The sequence below is a fragment of the Polyodon spathula genome, chromosome 5, assembly GCF_017654505.1.
Source record: "Polyodon spathula isolate WHYD16114869_AA chromosome 5, ASM1765450v1, whole genome shotgun sequence".
NCBI classification, from domain to species: Eukaryota; Metazoa; Chordata; class Actinopteri; order Acipenseriformes; family Polyodontidae; genus Polyodon; species Polyodon spathula.
This window is the reverse complement of record NC_054538.1, coordinates 49657143-49679032: the sequence shown is the minus strand read 5'-3', so window position 1 is coordinate 49679032 and position 21890 is coordinate 49657143. Positions and strand designations below refer to the sequence as shown.

The window sequence follows — 21890 nt, the reverse complement described above, 5'->3', positions numbered from 1 at the left end:
AAACTGCTCTGTACTTTTCCACGCTGTACTTCTCCCACTCGCTGTCGCTTCCACTCGCTGTCGCTGGGAAGACTGCCTCGTTTAACTGCGTTGTTCTGCTGTGCTGTCGGCTCCTCCCCTCGCCCGTGTCTCAAAACGGCGCTGAATTTGAATCAGCTGCTCCGAGTTTCAGCTTGTTTGTTATCAGAAAAACACACGCGGCTGTGTTTCCCCAATGTCCTCTGTTTTCTGATTAAAGCAATTCAAGATGCAATTTCTCCTTTCTGCTTCGAAACTGCTCTGTACTTTTCCACGCCTGTACTTCTCCCACTCGCTGTCGCTTCCACTCGCTGTCGCTGGGAAGACTGCCTCGTTTAACTGCGTTGTTCTGCTGTGCTGTTGGCTCCTCCCCTCGCCCGTGTCTCAAAACGGCGCTGAATTTGAATCAGCTGCTCCGAGTTTCAGCTTGTTTGTTATCACAAAAAAACACACGCGGCTGTGTTTCCCCAATGTCCTCTGTTTTCTGATTAAAGCAATTCAAGATGCAATTTCTCCTTTCTGCTTCGAAACTGCTCTGTACTTTTCCACGCCTGTACTTCTCCCACTCGCTGTCGCTTCCACTCGCTGTCGCTGGGAAGACTGCCTCGTTTAACTGCGTTGTTCTGCTGTGCTGTCGGCTCCTCCCCTCGCCCGTGTCTCAAAACGGCGCTGAATTTGAATCAGCTGCTCCGAGTTTCAGCTTGTTTGTTATCAGAAAAACACACGCGGCTGTGTTTCCCCAATGTCCTCTGTTTTCTGATTAAAGCAATTCAAGATGCAATTTCTCCTTTCTGCTTCTAAACTGCTCTGTACTTTTCCACGCCTGTACTTCTCCCACTCGCTGTCGCTTCCACTCGCTGTCGCTGGGAAGACTGCCTCGTTTAACTGCGTTGTTCTGCTGTGCTGTCGGCTCCTCCCCTCGCCCGTGTCTCAAAACGGCGCTGAATTTGAATCAGCTGCTCCGAGTTTCAGCTTGTTTGTTATCAGAAAAACACACGCGGCTGTGTTTCCCCAATGTCCTCTGTTTTCTGATTAAAGCAATTCAAGATGCAATTTCTCCTTTCTGCTTCGAAACTGCGCTGTACTTTTCCACGCTGTACTTCTCCCACTCGCTGTCGCTTCCACTCGCTGTCGCTGGGAAGACTGCCTCGTTTAACTGCGTTGTTCTGCTGTGCTGCCGGCTCCTCCCCTCGCCCGTGTCTCAAAACGGCGCTGAATTTGAATCAGCTGCTCCGAGTTTCAGCTTGTTTGTTATCACAAAAAAACACACGGCTGCTGCTGTGTTTCCCCAATGTCCTCTGTTTTCTGATTAAAGCAATTCAAGATGCAATTTCTCCTTTCTGCTTCGAAACTGCGCTGTACTTTTCCACGCTGTACTTCTCCCACTCGCTGTCGCTTCCACTCGCTGTCGCTGGGAAGACTGCCTCGTTTAACTGCGTTGTTCTGCTGTGCTGTCGGCTCCTCCCCTCTTCTTGGTGGGCCAGGCAACTTCATGGGCTTTCCTTCATGGCGCCTACTTAGATGAGTTATGCAATGCTGCTACATAGACAGATAGTCAAACATTTGTGCGTTTTTGTGGGTGTCATGCGGGCTCTGAGGCTATTGCCGTGGGGCTGTACTGTTGGTAATTTGGAGCCACGACAGCTTTGGTACAGCTTTCCCATTCAGTTATTCGAATTGAAAGCGAACGTTGTCCCCAGCATGTCCCCAGCTGACCTTTGTTTTCGAAAGAAAATGGCGATGTGCTACTGTGAGGATGTCCTTCTTCAACAGGAGGTGGGAGGCACTTCCTCCTCACAGCAGGGCCCTGATAGGGCAGCTTTGCTTTAGATATGCTCAATGATTGACGGTCAGAGAGGCTCTTCCCATTCGGTAATGGTTGTCATTCGAATTGAAAGGGAACTACCTTCTGCAAGGAACGGAGGTTGTGGGTAGCAATGTTTCCACAGGGACGCAAAATATGTTTGACGTTTTCGACAGTTTCCACAAGTTTTACGGCCGCATGGGTGGTTTCCGACAACAAGGCAATTATTTGGTGTTTACGGTGTCTAATTTGTTACCAACTTCGTTTTTGATAACATTTCATGTTGGGATTAAGGACTGTATAATACGAAAGCCACCAAGAAGACATTATGGTGAAACAGAAAAAGAAAAGTAAGAAAAAGCGAGTTTGGAAAGTAATGTGGCCATGTCATGTGTAGAAATTATTATTACTTTGTATTATTTAATAGCCCCATTTTGCAGTGTGTATATGTATGTATGTATGTATGTATGTGTGTATATGTATGTATACATAATATATATATATATATATATATATATATATATATAATATGTATGTGTGTATATATATAAATGGATAGATAAATAGATAGATAATTTTATAACTGTTTATCGTAGTACCAATCAGTGAAATCCAGCAGATAGATTACACTACAAAAATAAAACAACCTTTTTCTTATACCACTTTTTTTTTCAATGTCAATGTACTTTATTTGATTTACACGTTCAGAATCGTCTTAACGGAATGCTTTTTTAGTAACAGATTTGCTTACTATGTTATAACTGCATATCATGGCGTTCTATTGAAGCAGTGGTTTTCCACCTTTTCAAGTCAAGTACCAGTGTTTCTAGCAGGGACCACCAGGTGTACCACTAACCATGTGCAATCGTAAATTAAATGGCTGTTGTAAAACCGAAACCTACTCCATTACAACCAGGGTTGCTGTGTCTGTACTGACTTGTTTGTTGCCTTATTCTGCTGAATGGTTCATCTGTGGAGCTCATGACTGCAACGAACTCAGCATGTTTATAATTTAAATATTTTGCAAGTGTGGTATGGAACTGGTGACCGCAGCTTTAATTGTGTACAGTTGTAATATGGAGACAGCATGCTGCAGCTCACATGCTGTGTTTGTGAAGTTCTGATCTGACAGCATGTAACACCGACAGCTCTTATGATTAGATGTTACCGTTTAAATTGAGTTGGTTATGCTATATTTACGATACTAAATACATCACAGCAAGTACATTATCATATTTTAGATATTTTCATTCGCACAATCTGAGAACTAAATTTAGTGAGTGGCTTTGTTCAGCAGTATTTCTGTGCGTTCTGCAAATCACATTTCTTAAAATGGTCAGTCTGAGAAATAAACTTTGTTTTCCTTGCAACAGGTGACCAAGCTTTAGTACTAAACTCGGCTACATTACTGATTTTGATTATGGTAATGGCAGGCCTACTCTTAAATTACCGTACCTCTATCTTTGGCTGAAGAGATATTATCAGCTCATCACCAAACTGGGAAATCTCTTGCGCAATCAAACCATTATTATTTGACGGTAAACAATGTTACAAAATATTGTATACTGTGTCTGGGGTGCAAGATGCAACAGACTACAAAAATCAGTTTGTGTTGACTCAGAACTTTATTTAGGGATTGTATGATTTGACTGGCGAAAGCGTTAGTTTATTGGAGTTAACCAAAAAAAAAAAAAAAAAAAAAAAAAAAATCAATTTGGTGCGGTAACGTTTTAATTGTTGAGCGTTTTGCTGCATTATTTCATTTATTTTTGTTAATGGCACGTGTGGAACAGATAAACCTCAAGTGTGTTTTTATTTTAGTTGTTCGCTGTATTGTTCAACATTTCTTAAATGCAGCTGTTAATTTTAAGCAACATTTTTACCCAACAGTACTCACGCTTGGTCACCATCCCGACTGTTGCAAGAAACTGGGGTTCCCGTATTCTGCTGGTGTTAATACAGTACCTCTGTATTTACGAATTTGTATTTGATCAAATTGTTACCGTCCTTGTAAATGTTGCACTTTAATATACTTAAAAAAAAATAAAAAAATTTAATAAACAAAAATAATCAAATAAGTAATTTGTAAAGAAACACAATTGCGAGTTGTAAAGTCTATACCCCCTTGGACTCTTTTTTCACATTTTGTTGTCAGTGCTTCAGAGTTTCATGCATTTAAATGAGGATTTTTTTCCCACTTATCTACACACCATACTCCACACTGTTATGGGGAAAAAAGTTTTTATTGAGAAAAAAATTATATATTAAATACAAAACTGAAAGATTATAATTGGATAAGTCTCCACCCCCCTGATTTAATACGTGGTGGAAGCACCTTTGGCAGCAATTACAGCTGTGAGTCTGTTGGGATAGGTCTCTACCAACTTTGCACATCTAGATTTGGCAATATTTGACCATTCTTCTTTACAAAACTGTTCAAGCTCTGTCAAGTTCCTTAGGGAGCGTTGATGGACAGCAATCTTCAAGTCATGCCACAAAGTATTGATTGGATTTAGGGCGGGGCTCTGACTGGGCCACTCAGGGACATTTACCTTTTTTGTTCCTTAGCCACTCCAGTGTAGCTTTGGCTGTGTGCTTTGGGTCGTTGTCATGCTGAAAGGTGAACTTCCGTCCCAGTTTCAGTTTTCTTGCAGAGGGCAGCAGATTTTCCTCAAGGACTTCTCTGATGCTTTGCATTTAGGCCAAAAAGTTCCATTTTAGTTTTGTCAGAACACAAAACTTTTTGCCACATGGCTACAGAATCTCCCGAGTGTTTTTTTGCATACTTCAAAATGGGATTCAAGGGTGGCTTTCTTGAGCAATGGCTTCCTTCTTGCCACCCTACCATACAGGCCAGATTTGTGGAGTACTTGGGATATTGTTGTCACATGCACACTTTGACCAGTCTTGGCCATAAAGCTCTTGCAAAGTTGCCATTGACCTCATGGTAGCCTCTCTGATCAGTCTCCTTCTTGCTTGGTCATCCAGTTTGGAGGGATGGACTGATCTAGCTAGGGTCTTGGTGGTGCCATACACCTTCCACTTCTTAATAATAGTTTTGACCGTGCTCCAAGGCCTTTGATATTTTTTTTATACCCATCCCCTGAACTGTGTCTTTCAACAACTTTGTCCCGGAGTTCTTTTAAAAGCACCTTGGTGCTCATGGTTGAGTCTTTGCTTTGAAATACACTACTCAGCAAAGGGAACCTACAGTAACTGCTGAATTTATCCTGAAATCATGTGAATCACTACAATTTAACACAGGTAGAGGCCACTTAACTTGGTTTGTGATTTTGAAGGTGATTGGTTACACCTGAGCTAATTTAGAATTGCTATTACAAGGGGGGCTTATCCAACCAAGCTATTTCAGTTTTATTTTTAATTAATTTTCTACAGATTTCTAGAATTTTTTCACTTGGAAGTTGTGGGGTAGGATGTGTAGATAAAAAAACAAAAAACAAAAAACAAAAAAAAAAAACTAAGGCAACAAAAGGTGAAAATTGTGAAAGGGAGTGTAAACTTTCTATAGGTAGCTTTGTAATATATATATATGTGTGTGTATATTGTGTGTGTATATATATATATATATATATATATATATATATATAAATGTGTGTGTGTGTATTGTGTATAGCAATATATTTTTTAAAACGCTACTTAAAACGAGTGGTTGGTAGTAGGTTTTTAAAGCTATAGATTGACTTAAGACAACTTTGAAATTACTCCTTAGCATTGCCTTCTTGCTAAACTCCCTCCTTCTCTGAATTCTGACTCGACTCTCCGCTGAATACCTCAGTCTCCCACTGAAACGCCCACAAAACTACAACATATTAAACAAGTGTCATTGCCATTCTTCTGGGTAATGTAGTTTAGAAAGCAATCCTTTAACCCTTCCACTCCGCTGAACATTCTACCTGTTTGAGGTTCGACTGACATAACATGACTTTCGGCTTGTGTATCGGAACAAATTTGCAACTTTCTAAACAGCTGCGAATCTGAAGATTGGAGAATAACATTTTCACTATGATGAAATTTACCTTATGAATACCTAGTTTTCATACATTTTAAAACGTACTTTTTGCATTCAGTTCATTTTTCTTCAGAAATGTCTCCGTAACTGAGCTTTGGTGATACCCTACCTAAAAGACTGTCTGACATAGTTTGAATTTTTTTAGTTTAGTTATTTTTGTTTCTTATACACAAAAATTAGATGGGTTTTATATGGAATTACGTTTTCTTTATTTGATTTCCTGAAGCAAAAAATATTATTAATCACCAATTTGATTATGTATATTCTTTATTAAAAGCAAAATTCTAAAAGTGATATTCTATTTGTGTGTGTGTTTTGTGGGACGGTGAGTGGGCAAGTAGGTCTTTTTACCACGTTGTCCCCTTTTTTTTTTTTTAAATTGTACACCCCTGGGTATTTCTTCTGGATTCCCAATCTCAGTTGGATGAGATTTTAACAAAGCCAAGTCAAATAGTTTTCTTTTGGATATGTTTACATTTTCTTGTTAACGGAAAGATTTTCGTGATTTGTTGGCTGGGTGTTGAAAATAGGACAGAGTATTGTTTGTGAGACAAACTTGTTTTTCCTCACGATTGAAACAGACGTTTTTTTTTTTTATAGAATGGGCCTCGGTGTTAATATAGCTACTATGTATGTAATATATAAATATGTTTTTATATATGTTTTTTATTATTATTATAAATACTGTAATAGAACGCTTAACATGCACCCCTACTTCCCCTAGAACCCCCCCCCCCCCCCCCCCCCCCCCCCCCCCCCCCGTTACAGAACAGCTGTCTTAATAGGTAATTACACTCTCTTAAAACAAATAGGCAAAATGTCTGTGGTATCCTAGATATTATCCACTTGCACCACCCGGCAACTGAGGAGGATACTTGTTCTTCCAAAAAACTGAAATGGTAACTGCCAAGACTTTAAGACAATATCATTTTTATTTTTACATTTCTGAAAACATTATTTTGTACAGTAAAGAGACTTAAATATTCCTTTCTCCTTGGCAGGTGATCTTAGCCACGCAGAGCTGATGATGATGACAATTTCAGATGTGATTAAACAGCTTATTGAAGCCCATGAGGAGGGGAAAGACATCAACCTCAACAAGTCAGTCCAAATTTGTTTTTTTATATATCAGCGATGTAATGTCAAATACATTTACGTGTGATTGATAAGGACCACACGTATAATGTTTTGCTTTCAAATTCAGTACTCATTTGCGTCCACATTTGTTTAAATGCTGCTGCACGTTTAATACACCGAGTTTCCAATTAAAATATTTTGTATGTACGCTGCTAACACCCTAGTTATGTGCAGGACCAGATGGAATATGTAGAATTCCCATAGAATTCAATGTATTCAAATGATGTGCAAAATAAAGTATTGCCTAGTGTTACACTACAATGGTAACAAAAGTACTAGCATAATCATGCCCTACATATACTTTAAAAAAACAGCAGAGGTGTGCTGAGCGATTATTTAAATAATCGACACAAATACTATTAATTTCGATTCATCGATGAATCTGTTAATTTTTATTAATTTTTTTCATTTAACAATAAATAAACAATAAATAAAATTAAAAGGCACCCTGTGAGACTCCAAAACAAGGAGTGGCGGGTGAAAACTGAGACACTATAGTGCTCACTATATTTGTTAATAAACAATAAAAGAAACAGTTTGAACAAAACACTCACAAAATAAAGGGCGCGTTGGCCAAATGAATAAACATATAAGCAAGTATCATGCTGGTGTATAACCCAGTATGTATAGCAGTTGTTTACACTCTTTTACTACCTCTTCTACAGACTTACGTCTCTCCTCTGACACTCTACCCCCTACGCAGACAGCTGCAGGCTTTTGTAAAGGTGACCATCTCCCGATTAGTAACAATTAATCAATGAATTCACTTGGGGGATAGCCACCTTCTGCACAAGGTTTTCAAGAAATGGGGATTTTAACCACATTGTGACTATATTATGAGACCGGCTTTTCACCTGTCCATAAATCGGACGGCTTTCGTCTGTCCACACAAAACACAAATACATACATTACAAATACTAACAATAATAATAATAATAAAACGGCGCACACATGTATATAGGGGTGGGACTCTCTGCCACACACCCCCACTATATAGTAGATGATATTCCGTAATATTCTCTCTCTCCAGTGCTGGTTTAGTTGTACTCTGTTGATGGTCCCTATCTAAAATAGGGATGCACCGAATCCAAGTTTTTGGAATTTGGCTGAGTACTGAATCTACAAAAACTGTCAAGAAAACTAAAGGAAACTGTTGATTGAAAAAACAGACCGGCAGCTACATACAAGGGACACGCACAATCTATAGTTTTGAGCCTTTTAGTTAATAGTATTTTTATTACCGAATGGAAATATATCCCTGAAATAAGATTTCAGTTTGAAATGTACACAATTTACCATTAGATCCCTCTCCCCACAACAGAACCGTTTACTTTACCTTTACAAGAAAGGAGAGCTGCATCTTTGCCGTAACCCACTATTTTCTTTAATGATGTTTCAACCTGTGTCACCTGATCAGAGAGTAGGGTTGCCAACAGGCTGCAGAATCTCGGAACACTTTAAGGAAAGTCAGGTTTTATAACTCGCCTCTCTAAACTGCAGTGTATAAAGTAAAGTGAGTGTGAATTGTGTGAACTGTCGCTGAATTAACTGAATTGTTTCGCTTAGTTGTTACCAAAAGCACACACATACCTGCGAGGATCGTTTCCATCAGTCAGACCTATGCAGCAGCTGATTGGCTTTCTGAGTCTCTGACTTGGCAGGACTGTGTGAAGAAAGTAGTAAAGTATTAAACAAATAGAATATTTATCTGCTGTCACAAGGTTAAATGAATGAGTGCAGGTGAGTGCAAAGTTATCTATAATAATGGTGTTGCGCTATTTTGATAGATATTGTTTATTGTATATATAAAAAAAATAATTAAATCATGCAATATGATTAATCGTTGTTATGAGGCTCTCTGGATAGAATCGCCACCACAATTAAACAATACATTTACACTGAACAAAAATATAAACGCAACATGTAAATTGTTGGTCCCATGTTTATGAGCTGAAATAAAAGATCCCAGAAATTTTCCATATGCACAAAAAGCTTATTTCTCTCAAATTTGGGATTTGGGTTTTTTGATGTCAACGTTGTGAAGAGAGTGCCCCATAGTGGCAGTAGGGTTATGGTATGGGCAGGCATAAGCTACGGACAACAAACACAATTGCATTTTATCAATGGCAATTTGAATGCACAGAGATACCGTGACGAGATCCTGAGGCTCGTTGTCGTGCCATTCATCTGCTGCCATCACCTCATGTTTCAGCACGATAATGCACAGCCCCATGTCGCAGGGATTTGTACACAATTCCTGGAAGCTGAAAATGTCCCAGTTCTTCCATGGCCTCCATACTTGCCAGACATGTCACCCATTGAGCATGTTTGGGATGCTCTGGATCGACGTGCAAGACAGCGTGTTCCAGTTCCCGCCAATATCCAGCAACTTCGCACAGTCATTGAAGAGGAGTGGGACAACATTCCACAGGCCACAATCAACAGCCTGAACAACTCTATGCCAAGGAGATGTGTTGCGATGCACGAGGCAAATGGTGGCAACACCAGATACTGACTGGTTTTCTGATCTACGCCCCTACCTTTTTTTTTTTTTTTTTTTTTTTTTAAGGTACAGTACCAGTCAAAAGTTTGAGTACACTTGCTGGAAACTAGGTTTTTTTCATAATTAACAATGTTTTATGTCGTATACGTTTCTGTAAATACTTGAAAATGAAAAGACATGTTACAATATACAAAAGAAAACATAAGGTGTATCAAAGCAATGTTCAAGAAAATTGAAGTGTCTCTAAATCTTGGATTCCTCACAATAGCCACCCTTTGCCTTAATAACAGCCTCACAAACACAAGGCATTCGGTTAACAAGTTTCGGCAGGAATTCACCTGACATGCCTTCCCAGCTCTTCTGCAGCAATTCCCAGAGATGTAGGGCACCTGTGTGTAGCTTTGCTTTGACTCTTCTGTCCGGTTCGTCCCATACAAGTTTTATGGGATTGAGGTCTGGAGACTGGGCAGGCCAAGTCATTATATTGAGTTGTCCTTCTTCGCCAGGTAGTCTTGCACAACTTTGATGTGTGTTTCGGGTCATTATCTTGCTGAAGAATGAAGGACTGCCCAACTAGCTGTAATCCTGATGGAATGGCATGCCTCTGAAGTATACTATGATAGCCATGCTGGTTGAGCTTGCTATGGACTTGGTAAAGATCACCAACTCTGTCACCAGCAAAGCAAGCCCAGACCATGACACTGCCTCCTCCATGTTTGACAGTGGGAACCACACATGCAGAACTCATGCGCTCACCCTCTCTGCGTCTTGCAAATACTCAGTGGTTGGACCCAAATATTTCAAATTTTGAGTCATCGGTCCATAAGACCAACTTCCACTCCTCAAACGTCCAGTTTCTGTGTTTTCTGGCCTAGGCAAGTCTCTTCCTCTTATTCTGCACTCTTAACAATGGTTTCCTGCAGCAATTGCTTCCTTTTGCCAATCACACAAGTGGTTGGACCCAATATTTCAAATTTTGAGATCATGTACGGCCATAATACCACTTCCACTCTCTGAGCAATACGTCCAGTTTTTCTGTGTTTTCTGGCCTCGCAAAATTAACAATGGTTTCTTTGCAGCAATTCTTCCTTTTAGGCCAGCTTCACACAACCTCCTCTGAACAGTTGATGTTGAAAGATCTGTACTTCTAGTAGCATTTATCTGAGCTTGTATTTCAGGGGCAGTTAATCACCAGTTTCGCAGACTTGTGATTCGAATGAACTTGTTCTCTGATTCTGAGGTCACCCTTGGCCTGCCTGACCTTGTTCGATCCTCATGAGTGCCAGTTTCTTCAGATCGTTTGATGGTCTTGGCCAGAGCAGTTACAGACACTTGCAAAGTTCTTGCGATTTGTCTTAACGATTGACTTTCATTTCTTAAAGTAATTAATTATTGCTTAATTGAGCATACTTTGCCATTTTCTGCTCCCTTACATTTAGGAATGACGAACTTGTGCCTCTGCTACCTATATTCATAGTAATCATGGACCCTCACCTGTTAACAACAATTAGTGACAAAAGGTTAATTAGGTAACATGCTAGTTAGCTCAGAGAACATCTAACAAAGACACTTTTATACTTACCAGTGTTCTAACACCGTGTTGTACACATTTCAGACTTTTAACTGACTTGGGCTTAGACTAAAATCCCCTTGCTTTGGGTGACCATTTCTTTGAAATTGACAAGATTTACATTTTCATTTAAATTAAATTTTTGATTGCAATTCACTTATGATTACCAGCTTATGTAAGTGCATGAATCATATAATGAAATATTAAGTGTTTGTAGACAAGTTTATACAGTTAAAAGCATAGATAATAATGAAAAACCTGATTTCAAACAAGTGTACTTAAACTTTTGACTGGTACTGTATCTGTGACCAACAGATGCATATCTGTATTCCCAGTCATGTGAAATCCATAGATTAGGGCCTAATGCATTTATTTCAATTGACTGATTTCCTTATATGAACTGCAACTCAGTAAAATCTTTGAAATTGTTGCATGTTGCATTTTATATTTTTGTTCAGTGTACTAATCTGTTGAAGCAGTTCACACTCACTTTACATGTCGAATACATTGCAGTATGAGGCGAGTTAAAAAACCTAACTTGCCTTAGTGTCCAGAGGTTCTGGAGCCTGGTGACAACCGTATCTGAGAGCTATGAGGAAAACATTAGTGATGAGTGACCTGAATCTCCCTGCGAAATAAAACCCACGTTGATTTAAATGCACAGTGTGTGTAACACATATCAAGTAGGCTACAAAATAGTTTTAAAAATATTTTAGTAAAATACAGCAGTTCCCAAATAAATCAACTTTTATTGGCACATTAGAATAATGTACTTTAATTTACAAAAGCATATTGTTCAACAATGTCTTGCACATCTGACAGTTGTAAAATTAATAAATATATATTTTGTGCACAGATTTTATTTATTTATTGTAAATCTCAGTGTGATCTCTAGAACACGTTTGGCAAACAAAGCACAACAGTCTACAACAGTTTATCGTTACTATATATTACATTACTAAAAATTACATTTTTACTGCATAACATTACTCCAGAAAAGTGTGATGTGAATGTGCTATTACATACAGGGTTATGTCTGCATTCAGCAGCTGCGTGATGTATTCAGTGCATGCGCAACCAGTAATTTAGGGAGTTGAGAGCTGTGACAGAGTTAATCAAACATGCTCTTATTGTTAAATACAAGTTATGTTTAATACCAGATTTGTGTCTTTTTATTTAAAGAAGAACTGCACACATTGGAGGGATGTGTTAAAATGGATGTGCGTCTGGGGGGATGTAGGATTTGGATTCGCTTCACCGAATCCTAAGTTTCTGGCCAAATCCAAACCTTGCTCAAATAGTAGGTATCGGGGTCGTAACCGAATCCTGGATTTGGTGCATCCGTATTCTAAAATAGCAAGTTACACTCAGACAACAACACAACTTTTTTATGGTTTTATTAATCAGAAAATGCTTTCTCACATAAATAACTACAGTGGAAGATTTGCTCATGAATTTTTGGAAAGCAATTGTAAAACTTAATTCTTGTCACTTCAACCTACTTGGAAATTTAGCTGTTTGCTGAATAAGTGGAACAAAAATCTTTTAAAGTCAACTCATTAACCTTTAAAGAAGTCAATAACTTATATGCAAAAATAGTTAACAGACACTGTTCACTTAAAACAGATGTCTGTACTGTGGGTCTTTTTTTTTTTTTTTCAGCATTACAAAAATACTGAACCTTTTAAGTGAGCAAAAACAATTCTTGTTTCCTGAAAACTGCTCATTATTTAATTGTGTTGTCACATGAACACATTTTAACATAACACAACATGTTGAAAAAAGACATTATGCAAAGTTGCTATGTAAAAACACCAACATATCAACCTGGCTAGGTTTAAGGCTGGCATGTTTTCTTGTTACAATAGCACCAGCTGCTGAAAAAAGCCTTTCAGATGGAGTGGAGGTAGCAGGGAAACCGTTTAGCTAGTTTGACATGGTGAGGAAGGCGATGCATATTGTTCTTCCTCCACTGCAAAGGGTCAGTATCTTTGTCACTAGCCTTCTCACTGATGTATTGTACTACTTATTTCCGCAAGGCTTGTTCTTCATTACTTTCCTCTGAGTCAGAAGAGCTATGCACTGTCCTTCCATCATAAACATCCTGTCTAGCACCAGTTGTGCGTGGCTTAGATTAATAGCTTCATCTGGCTCTACCTCGCTATCATCAGGGCTATTTTCATGATCAAGAATCTGCAGCACCATTGCTGGATGAATGATGAGGCTGTTGAGAACTTGCATTCCAAGAGCGAGGTGAAGAATGAACCACTTCATCTAAAACATTGCTTTTAGGTCTGCCCTCATGCTCTTCAACAGCATTGCTTGTCGTTGAGGAGGATGAGGGAGGTTGATGATAACCTGTGGCTGTTCTGGTAGTGTTGGCCCTGGCTGTATCAGCTGCATTGGTGGCAGCAGCAGTGTAATGACTGGATGTATTCTTGTAACGTCCTTGAAGACAGAGTGCCTCTCAATCTGCTCTTTGCTAACATCGCATGATTTCCTAACAAATCTAAGGCGTCGTAATCGGAGATCTAAGATAGCTGCTGAAATCATTGTACTCTGTCTAGTCCAGACTGCTGTCAAGGATGCCTGTCTTCTATCTCTGGTCCAGCTGCTGAAGGGCAACTCTCTTGAAGTTTTTAATGGCAGAAGAGTTTTTCCCTGCAAGATCCGTTAATGTAGTGTAGCAGTTCCAATGTACAAACAAAAATAGTTCTAAACATAAACAGCTATACGGTCCAAAATTGTACAGAACAAATTCAAGTGAAAAAAGCCCTCCACCTAGTATTGGGTAGATTAGCGAATGGGGTCCAATGGTAACTTTTTTACTGCCATTTTTAAAGTTTTGTATTAACAGCTGCAGCACAATTTTTTTTAAGTTTTTCCAGCCACGTTGACATTGTTTTACGCATCGCCACAGTATGGCTCAAAAAATTTCATTACATCTTGAAATCCATCACCTTCTGCAAAGTTAAGTCTGTCTGCTTCTTAAAACAAACTGTTGTACAATAAAATGCACTTAGAATTTTTTTGCCGAATGTAATCTAGGTAAATTGTACAGTCCAAAGAATTATTTTGTGAGATTTTATATAATAATTTGAGAAATTATTACCATTACCATGACAGATTATATTGTCTTTTACGATATGTAGTGACTTTAGAGCTCTGTAAATATAAAACTACGCAAACATGCTTAAATATTTTAAGACAGATGTGTAGTGGACAAAAGTTGTATTAAATATATTTATTTTGCAATTGATGATTACTGGGATAATCTTACATCGATTTCATAACTGCGGCATTCACAATTCGCACACACAAGGTTTAAGTAAAGAAATCTGCGATTATGCTTTGCTTTAAGCACAGAGCCTCTCTGCCCCCCCTCAGGTCTCACTCGCTGAATCTGCATGCGATTGAGGTCACCTTCACCCCCCTGCCCCGCCCCCTGTGAGTGTTTACTGATGGGACTGCATCTGTGCAGGAGTCTTCAAAGTAAACAGCAAGTTAGAGCGTTGTGCTAGAATTACAAATACTGTATCGACCGAGCTACAATTCCTTCCAATGTTTGACAATTGTTTTCTAAAGTAAGATGGCAAGAAAGAAAAGTAAAAAAAGCAATGGTTGGGAAACTCCGGTAACGCAACTAATTTGCGTCACCATTTAGAGATGCAGAGGTCACGCTAGCCTTTAAAAATGTCTGCGTTTTCAAGCATAACATCTGCGTTTTTACATATTGTATCAACATAATTCCATTATTTTTCAATGTAACTTTCAGATTAATGAAGTTATCATACAAAACAGTACATAGTGTGAATAATGGTAGAATAAGTAGACATAAAGACAAGCTTACCATGAAACGTTTTCTCTTGAAAATCCCCCGTTCACAATGTAAAAATCAATGTTGTATAACATGTACCAATATCTCTGCGGGTAGCTGTCAACATCATAACTATTAACAGTTTTGTTGTTTAAAAGTTCTTTAAAATTTCCTTTTGCACCCAAGTCAAAGAATGACTCGTGCTCGTCCCAAATCAAAGTCTTAATAATTCTCAGGAGCTTCCATTAAAATTGTCGTGTTTTAGATGATCCTCAGGTAAACCAGTGTTTGCTGGTCAGCACTCTATTCTGAATCGCAGCTAAAACCCTCTTCTGCTGGAACACAAGATACAGGTATCATAATTGCGGCATGCTTTGCGAAAGCAAGAAAGATGTCGGAATAGTTCTTAATAAAAACCCTGCAGGCCTCATGCATGGTCTTAAAAGCATGTTTTACTTGTCCAAATTCTTGGCTGAGAGTCAACAGGTAAAGATGCTCCGATACAGATTAGTGAGTCGCTACCAGGGACGTGCACAGTACTATGTGATACTGACACTTCTGTGGGTTCTTTTCTTTTTTTAAAGAGGATGTAGGGAGTAGTGGAACGTTTTTACATGTTTCATTGCATAAAAGTACTTAGTAATATAAAGAAAATTAGTGGACAGGGATGAAAAGGGGAAGTGTTGTGTTTTAGAAACGTACTGATGTTATTGCTTTGTGTTTTATTAAAATGTCCTGCGTAATTTTTCTCTTGATTGATTGTTACTCTGACAGGTTATGGTTTTAAACTACTTTTTTGGGGGGGATTTTGTTTTGACTCCCAGCTGGTACAAATCAACACGAATAAGGTTTAATTGTATATGTGTGTGTGTGTGTGTGTGTGTATATATGTATATATATATAATCTCTATATATCAGTGCCTATAGAAAGTCTACACGCCTTTCAAAATTTTCACCTTTTGTTGCCTTATAGCATGGAATTAAAATGCATTAAAATAGTTTTTTTTTTTCATTTATTTGAAAAAAATATTCTAGAAATTTCTAGAAAATTAATAAACAAAAACTGAAATAGCTTGGTTGGATAAGTGTCCATGCCCTTTGTAATAACAATCCTAAATTAGCTTAGGTGTAACCAGTCACCTTCAAAATCACACACCAAGTTAAGTGGCCTCCACCTGTGTTAAGTTGTAGGGATTCACATGATTTCAGGATAAAGTTAGCAGTTCCTGTAGGTTCCCTCTGCTTGGTAGTGCATTTCAAAGCAAAGACTCAAACATGAGCACCAAGGCGCTTTCAAAAGAATTCTGGGACAAAGTTGTTGAAAGGCACAGATCAGGGGATGGGTATAAAAAATATCAAAGGCCTTGAATATCCACTGGAGCATGGTCAAGATGATTATTAAGAAGTGGAAGGTGTATGGCACTACCAATACCCAGCCTAGATCAGGCCATCCCTCCAAGCTGGATGATTGAGCAAGAAGGAGACTGATCAGAGAGGCTACCAAGAGGGCAATGGCAACTTTGCAAGAGCTACAGGCTTTTGTGACCAAGACTGGCCAAAGTGTGCATGTGACAACAATATCACAAGCACTCCACAAATCTGGCCTGCATGTTAGGGTGGCAAGAAGGAAGCCATTACTCCAGAAAGCCACCCTTGAATCATGTTTTGAAGTATGCAAAAAAACACTCGGGAGATTCTGTAGCCATGTGGCAAAAAGTTTTGTGTTTTGACAAAACTAAAATGGAACTTTTTGGCCTAAATGCAAAGCGTTATATTTGGTGCAAACCCAACACAGTGCATCACCCAAAGAACACCATCCCTACTGTGAAGCATGGTGGTAGATGTTTCTCATCGACTGGGGCACTTGTCAGGACAAAAGGGAAAATGAGTGGAGCAAAGTACAGAGAAGTCCTTGAGGAAAACCTGCTGCCCTCTGCAAGAAAGCTGAAACTGGGACAGAAGTTCACCTTTCAGTATGACAACAACCCAAAGCACACAGCCAAAGCTAAGGAACAAAAAGGTAAATGTCCTGGAGTGGCCCTGTCAGAGCCCAGACCTAAACCCAATCAAAAATGTGTGGCATGACTTGAAAATTGCTGTCCATCAACTCTCCCCAAGGAACTTGACCAGAGCTTGAACAGTTTTGTAAAGAAGAATGGTCAAATAGTGTCAAATCTAGGTGTGCAAAGTTTTGGTAGAGACCTATCCCAACAGTCTCACAGCTGTTTTTGCTGCCAAAATTACTTCCACCAAGTATTAACTCAGGGGGGGTGAAGACTTATGCAATTATGATCTTTCAGTTTTGTATTTTTAAGCTATAGTTTTTCTTCTCACAGTGTGGAGTATGGTGTGTAGAAAAGTGGAAAAAGCAACAAAATGTGAAAAAAGTTCAAGGGGGTGTAGACTTTCTATAGGCATATATATATATATATATATATATATATATATATATATATATATATATATATTAATATAAATTTGTACACATACACAAAATCACATGGAAATAAGATCACGTACATTATTTTGTGAATGCACCCGCAGGCAGCTTAGTCATTTTAAATATACCTGTAATTTCATACTTTATTGCAGTGGGGGTGGGGGCAATAATAATAATAATGATAATAAAAAACTTTTACTTTATATGGCGCCTTATAAATATTATATTTTTGGCTCGACAAAAGCAGTGCTATATAATTCCAAAATTATAAAACCTAAGCGTGCCAGTAAATCAAGATGCGTTTTTGGTTGTTATATGTTTTAAATAAATAAGAGAGAAATAATATACTTGGCCTAATGTACAATCCAGGAAATTCCTAGATTAAACAGGTTCCAGGCGGGAGATTGTTTCTAACCAGGAGATTGGGCTTGAAAACGGGAGGGTCCTGATCAAGACTTGACAGATATGTACATATAATACTATTTCTAGGCATTTGTGTTGCTGACACAATTTTGTTAAAGTAACTAATATAGTGCAGGAAATTTATTTGGTGGCAGGAGGAAAGTTTGCTTCATGAGAGAGGCTGAGAGATGCTGTAGCAGCACGAAGTCTGATGCGTTAAATTTAGTAATTTTGAATGCTGATGCGTTAAATTTGTTAATTTTGAATGCTGCTCTCTAGACTTGAGTATAATGGCTACATTATTTTGTATTTAGTAGCTGTCAATGTATAAAAGTGAGTGCATTTTGAAGGATAAAAAAAGGATATATGATAATCGAGGAAATAAAATAATCTTGAGAATGTTTATGAATGAGACCAATCTGCGTGCTGCCTGCAATCAAGACCCGACATGCCGAGACCGAGACCAAGGTAAAATGTGTACTTGAGACCGGGTCTCGAGACTCCATCTCTGATTGGTTTGACCCACCATAGTCTGCTCTGCACTCTTTACAACAGCTAAGTTAATGTTAGCAGCGGTGTGACTGCAACAGAAGATGGATACTACAAAAATGTATTAATTAAATATTGGCTAAGTAATTGTTTGTTTTGTTCTCTATTAATTAAATTTTATTCAGACGGTTATTTTATGTATTTTTTTAATAAGGATGTTAGTAGGTTCGTATTGAGCGGGTTTAAGTTCAACAGCAACTCAGTAAAATGTCACTGCTGTTAAGCACTGGTAATAATCTGAAGCAGCGGTACTGCAAAATAACAATCACATTTTTACTTTAGAATTTTTTTTTTTATTAAAGTTGTTGTTCTTTATTAATTAATTTTCAGCTTTCACATTGAAGCTTGTTGTGTACTGCTAGGAATTTGCTTAAGACATTTTTCAAGTCAAGTAAGCTTATTTGTGTATAAATAATGACAATAATTTAATCTTACTTTAAAAGCATGCACCTGAATCGAAAGGTAATTAAACTGTTTGCTTATACTCTCCCTGCCATTCTGCACTCTGTCAGCCCTGGTTAAAGATATAAATAATGTACCTGATCCAAAGAAAGTCTAAAACTCGCCTGGATAGTAAAGAAAAAACATAAATATTTTAAAACTAGCAAGAAATGACTTGTTGCAGTAGCAGCAGTTACATTATTGTTTTAACCTCTAACTCAATAGACCATATATTTAGAAGCAAGCACAAAGGCTAAGACAATTTCTTAGCGTAATAAGACCATTTTAGTGGCATAAAACAAGAAACAGGTCTCGACTCTTTGCATTTGCTTCAGAGTGAAGTTTTTATATAGTAAAACAATGCTTTTGACGTGGCAAGTATTTTGAACTGCATTACTTGGGGAATAATTACCTTCTAAAGAACAGTACTTACTTTTCTTTTGTTTAACGCTTTCCTTTAATAAACTACAAGTGGGAATTGTAGGTATAGCACTGTGCAGAGACTTGCATGTGTTTGTATTTAATGCGTGCTCAGTAAGTAGTCTACTTATTGTACATTTTATGCTGAAACATTTGCCCAATTTTGTAGGTTTACAATTACTAAAACCATAACTTCACAACAGCAAGGTTTGCTTGGTTTCTTACAGCAATGTTTCCCAAAGTGGGGGTTGTGACCCAAATGTGGGTCGTGGCAAGATTTCTGATGGGTCACCAAACAATCTAAAACATATGACATTTAGTGCACACTGTTCAGATTTAGTTGAACTGTACAACTTCTTATACTTATATTCAAAATAAATATAAGTTGCTGTAATAGGGTGAGCAGCCCTGTATGTTATTTTTAGAACTGGGTCTCCCCCTCTGCCCATGTGTTATTTTGTGTTGGTTTATTTACTTATAAATTATGTATATATATGATGTAGCCGTGTTGTTATTTATTTATTTTTTTTCTTTGAAACATGTTCTGGCAGAGGCGAGGGAGTAACTCGTCCTCTGCCAGGAATGATTAAAAACCTCGTGCAGAAGGTGGCCATCTCCCAAATTAAATGATTAATTTGTTGCTAAATCGGGAGATGACCACCTGCATAAAAGCCTGCGGCTCTCTCCCCTGAAGGTGCGTGTACAGAGGAGAGCGAGAGGAGAAAACGAAACTTAAAAAAAAAAAAAACTGATACTAAAAGGATCAGTGAAGGCAACTGCCCAGCTTGACCTTAGGTCTGTTTATATTTTGTGTTTGTGATTTGTTTTGTTTCAACCTTTTATTTTCTGGGCTCTGTGAGCGATTATTTTTGTTTTAAATATTTTATTTATTTTTCTTCTAAATAAAACGGCGCACCATGCGTCTTTTGAATGGCAGTTGCGTTGCCTGTGTTTTCAGTTCCTGCTTCTGGCCTGAGGCCACCACTTAGCCATTTCCTGTCACACGTGGTGTCATCGCGGGATCGACCACAGCCTCCGACTCAGGCCAGAGAGAAAGGGTACTGCAGTTTTTTTTTTTGTATTTCGTGTGGAGTAAGAAAAGGTGGGAGGAGCGGGAACGTCTTGCGCCTGGGTGGGAGGAGCCTGAACGTCCACAGCCCAAGAGGGGGGAGTCGGTGCGTCCACAGCCCAAGAGGGGGGGAGTCGGTGCGTCCACTGCCCAGGTACCCGCCAGCAGAGGGAGAATACCTGCTGGTTACACCTCCACCACAATGGGAGGACCCTTTTATTTTCTGGGCTCCGAGCGTTTATTTTTGTTTAAATATTTTATCTATTTTTGTTCTAAATAAAACGACGCACCACGTGTCTTTTTGAACTGCAGTTAACTTTTCAGTTCTTTTCAGTTCCTGCTTCTGGCCTGATGTCATCACTTAGCCATTTCCTGTTATAGTTGCATACAAATCATTAGCAGTAATTATGTAAACAATGTATTGTTTTATCACCCGTGTTCTGCTTTAGATATGAACCAGTAAAAATAGGTATAAGGTATTTTATGTGTGGTTACTTGGGATTTTGAAAACAGTTGTTTAAAATAGATGTAAAATGAAAACCATGTCTAATCCTATTGCAGCAAAAAAAAAAAAAACTTGCATTTACCATCTTATATTAACTAGTTTTTCTTACATTGGTAACGAGGATGATCCTCATTCTCGTCTCATTTGTTGTGAAGTACTGGCTCACATATACTAAGGCGTCGGCATCTTGAGACATGGCATCCAGATTCCAGAAGAAAGCTGATCAATTGGCTAAATAGCAAGACCTTCTTAAAAAGTCAGTCACACAGAGAAGGCGATGAATGTATCCTACTTGGTTACAATGCATATTGCAAAAAAAAAGAAATCACAACTGACTGTTGTCGGTGTGTTTGCAATGCTTAATGTTGAATTTAAAAATTAAAACTGATATTCATTATGTTGCAACACATTTTTAAATTGATATTGTAACGTGGAGGTAAAGGAAGCTATCCAGGCAGGTATTCTGGTATCAAATGCACAGTTTATTTTACAGGTATTTCAATAAAATAAATGCAACAGTGGTGCGTCGTCAGCCGAGGCAAGTGGAGCATGGCCTCACCACCCCGAGTGAATAAAATATGCCTCTCTACTGTTGTTTCAATTACTAATTAATTATTCACTTGAATCCCAGCACATGAACTAATCTATGCAACTCTGTGCTTGCATACTAATTAAATACTTTAAATGCACTTGATGGACAATCTCCGTGACTAAATACAACTGATATTTTATATCACTTGTGTTGCACAAACCCATTTATATCCCGTGCAGCAATACCTATACACCAACATTAACACACCACACATAACACATAACACAAAATACACACAGGGGCGGAGAACATTGCCACCTACCTCCCCCTTGTGTGAGCAGCACACATAGCCTCAATGGCCACCTCCCCTCTTAAAGTCCCATCCCAAGAACAGGGACTTCAAGGGGTTCATGGGCGGTAACGTTGCCAGTAGCCAGGCTGCTACTGGCAATGCTGTCAGCATGTCTGACAGCTGACAGTGTCAAGGAAATAATGGTTAAATTCATTTTTATATAAGCATTTCCCAGATATTTAATTCAGATTATTGTCTATGTGGCATGCTGATCTAATTCAAAGCTTGTTGATTAGGCCAAGGCACAGGCCAAAAACTGTGTTAACTCTTTGAAGCTTGCCTTCCAAAATGCTGTTTGATT

At 38.5% G+C, this 21890-nt stretch overlaps 1 protein-coding gene across 1 annotated transcript in view; it reads left to right on the top strand.

The window, feature by feature from the left end:
- Positions 1-1996: 1996 nt before the first annotated feature.
- The window catches only part of elp3 (elongator acetyltransferase complex subunit 3), a 162900-nt gene continuing 143006 nt past the window's right edge, over positions 1997-21890 (top strand). Inside the window, exons 1-2 of the mRNA XM_041250697.1 lie at positions 1997-2172; positions 6854-6953. Of these exons, the coding sequence (XP_041106631.1) occupies positions 2151-2172; positions 6854-6953 (122 nt within the window). The 5' untranslated portion in view covers positions 1997-2150. The remainder of the gene's footprint in view (positions 2173-6853; positions 6954-21890) is intronic.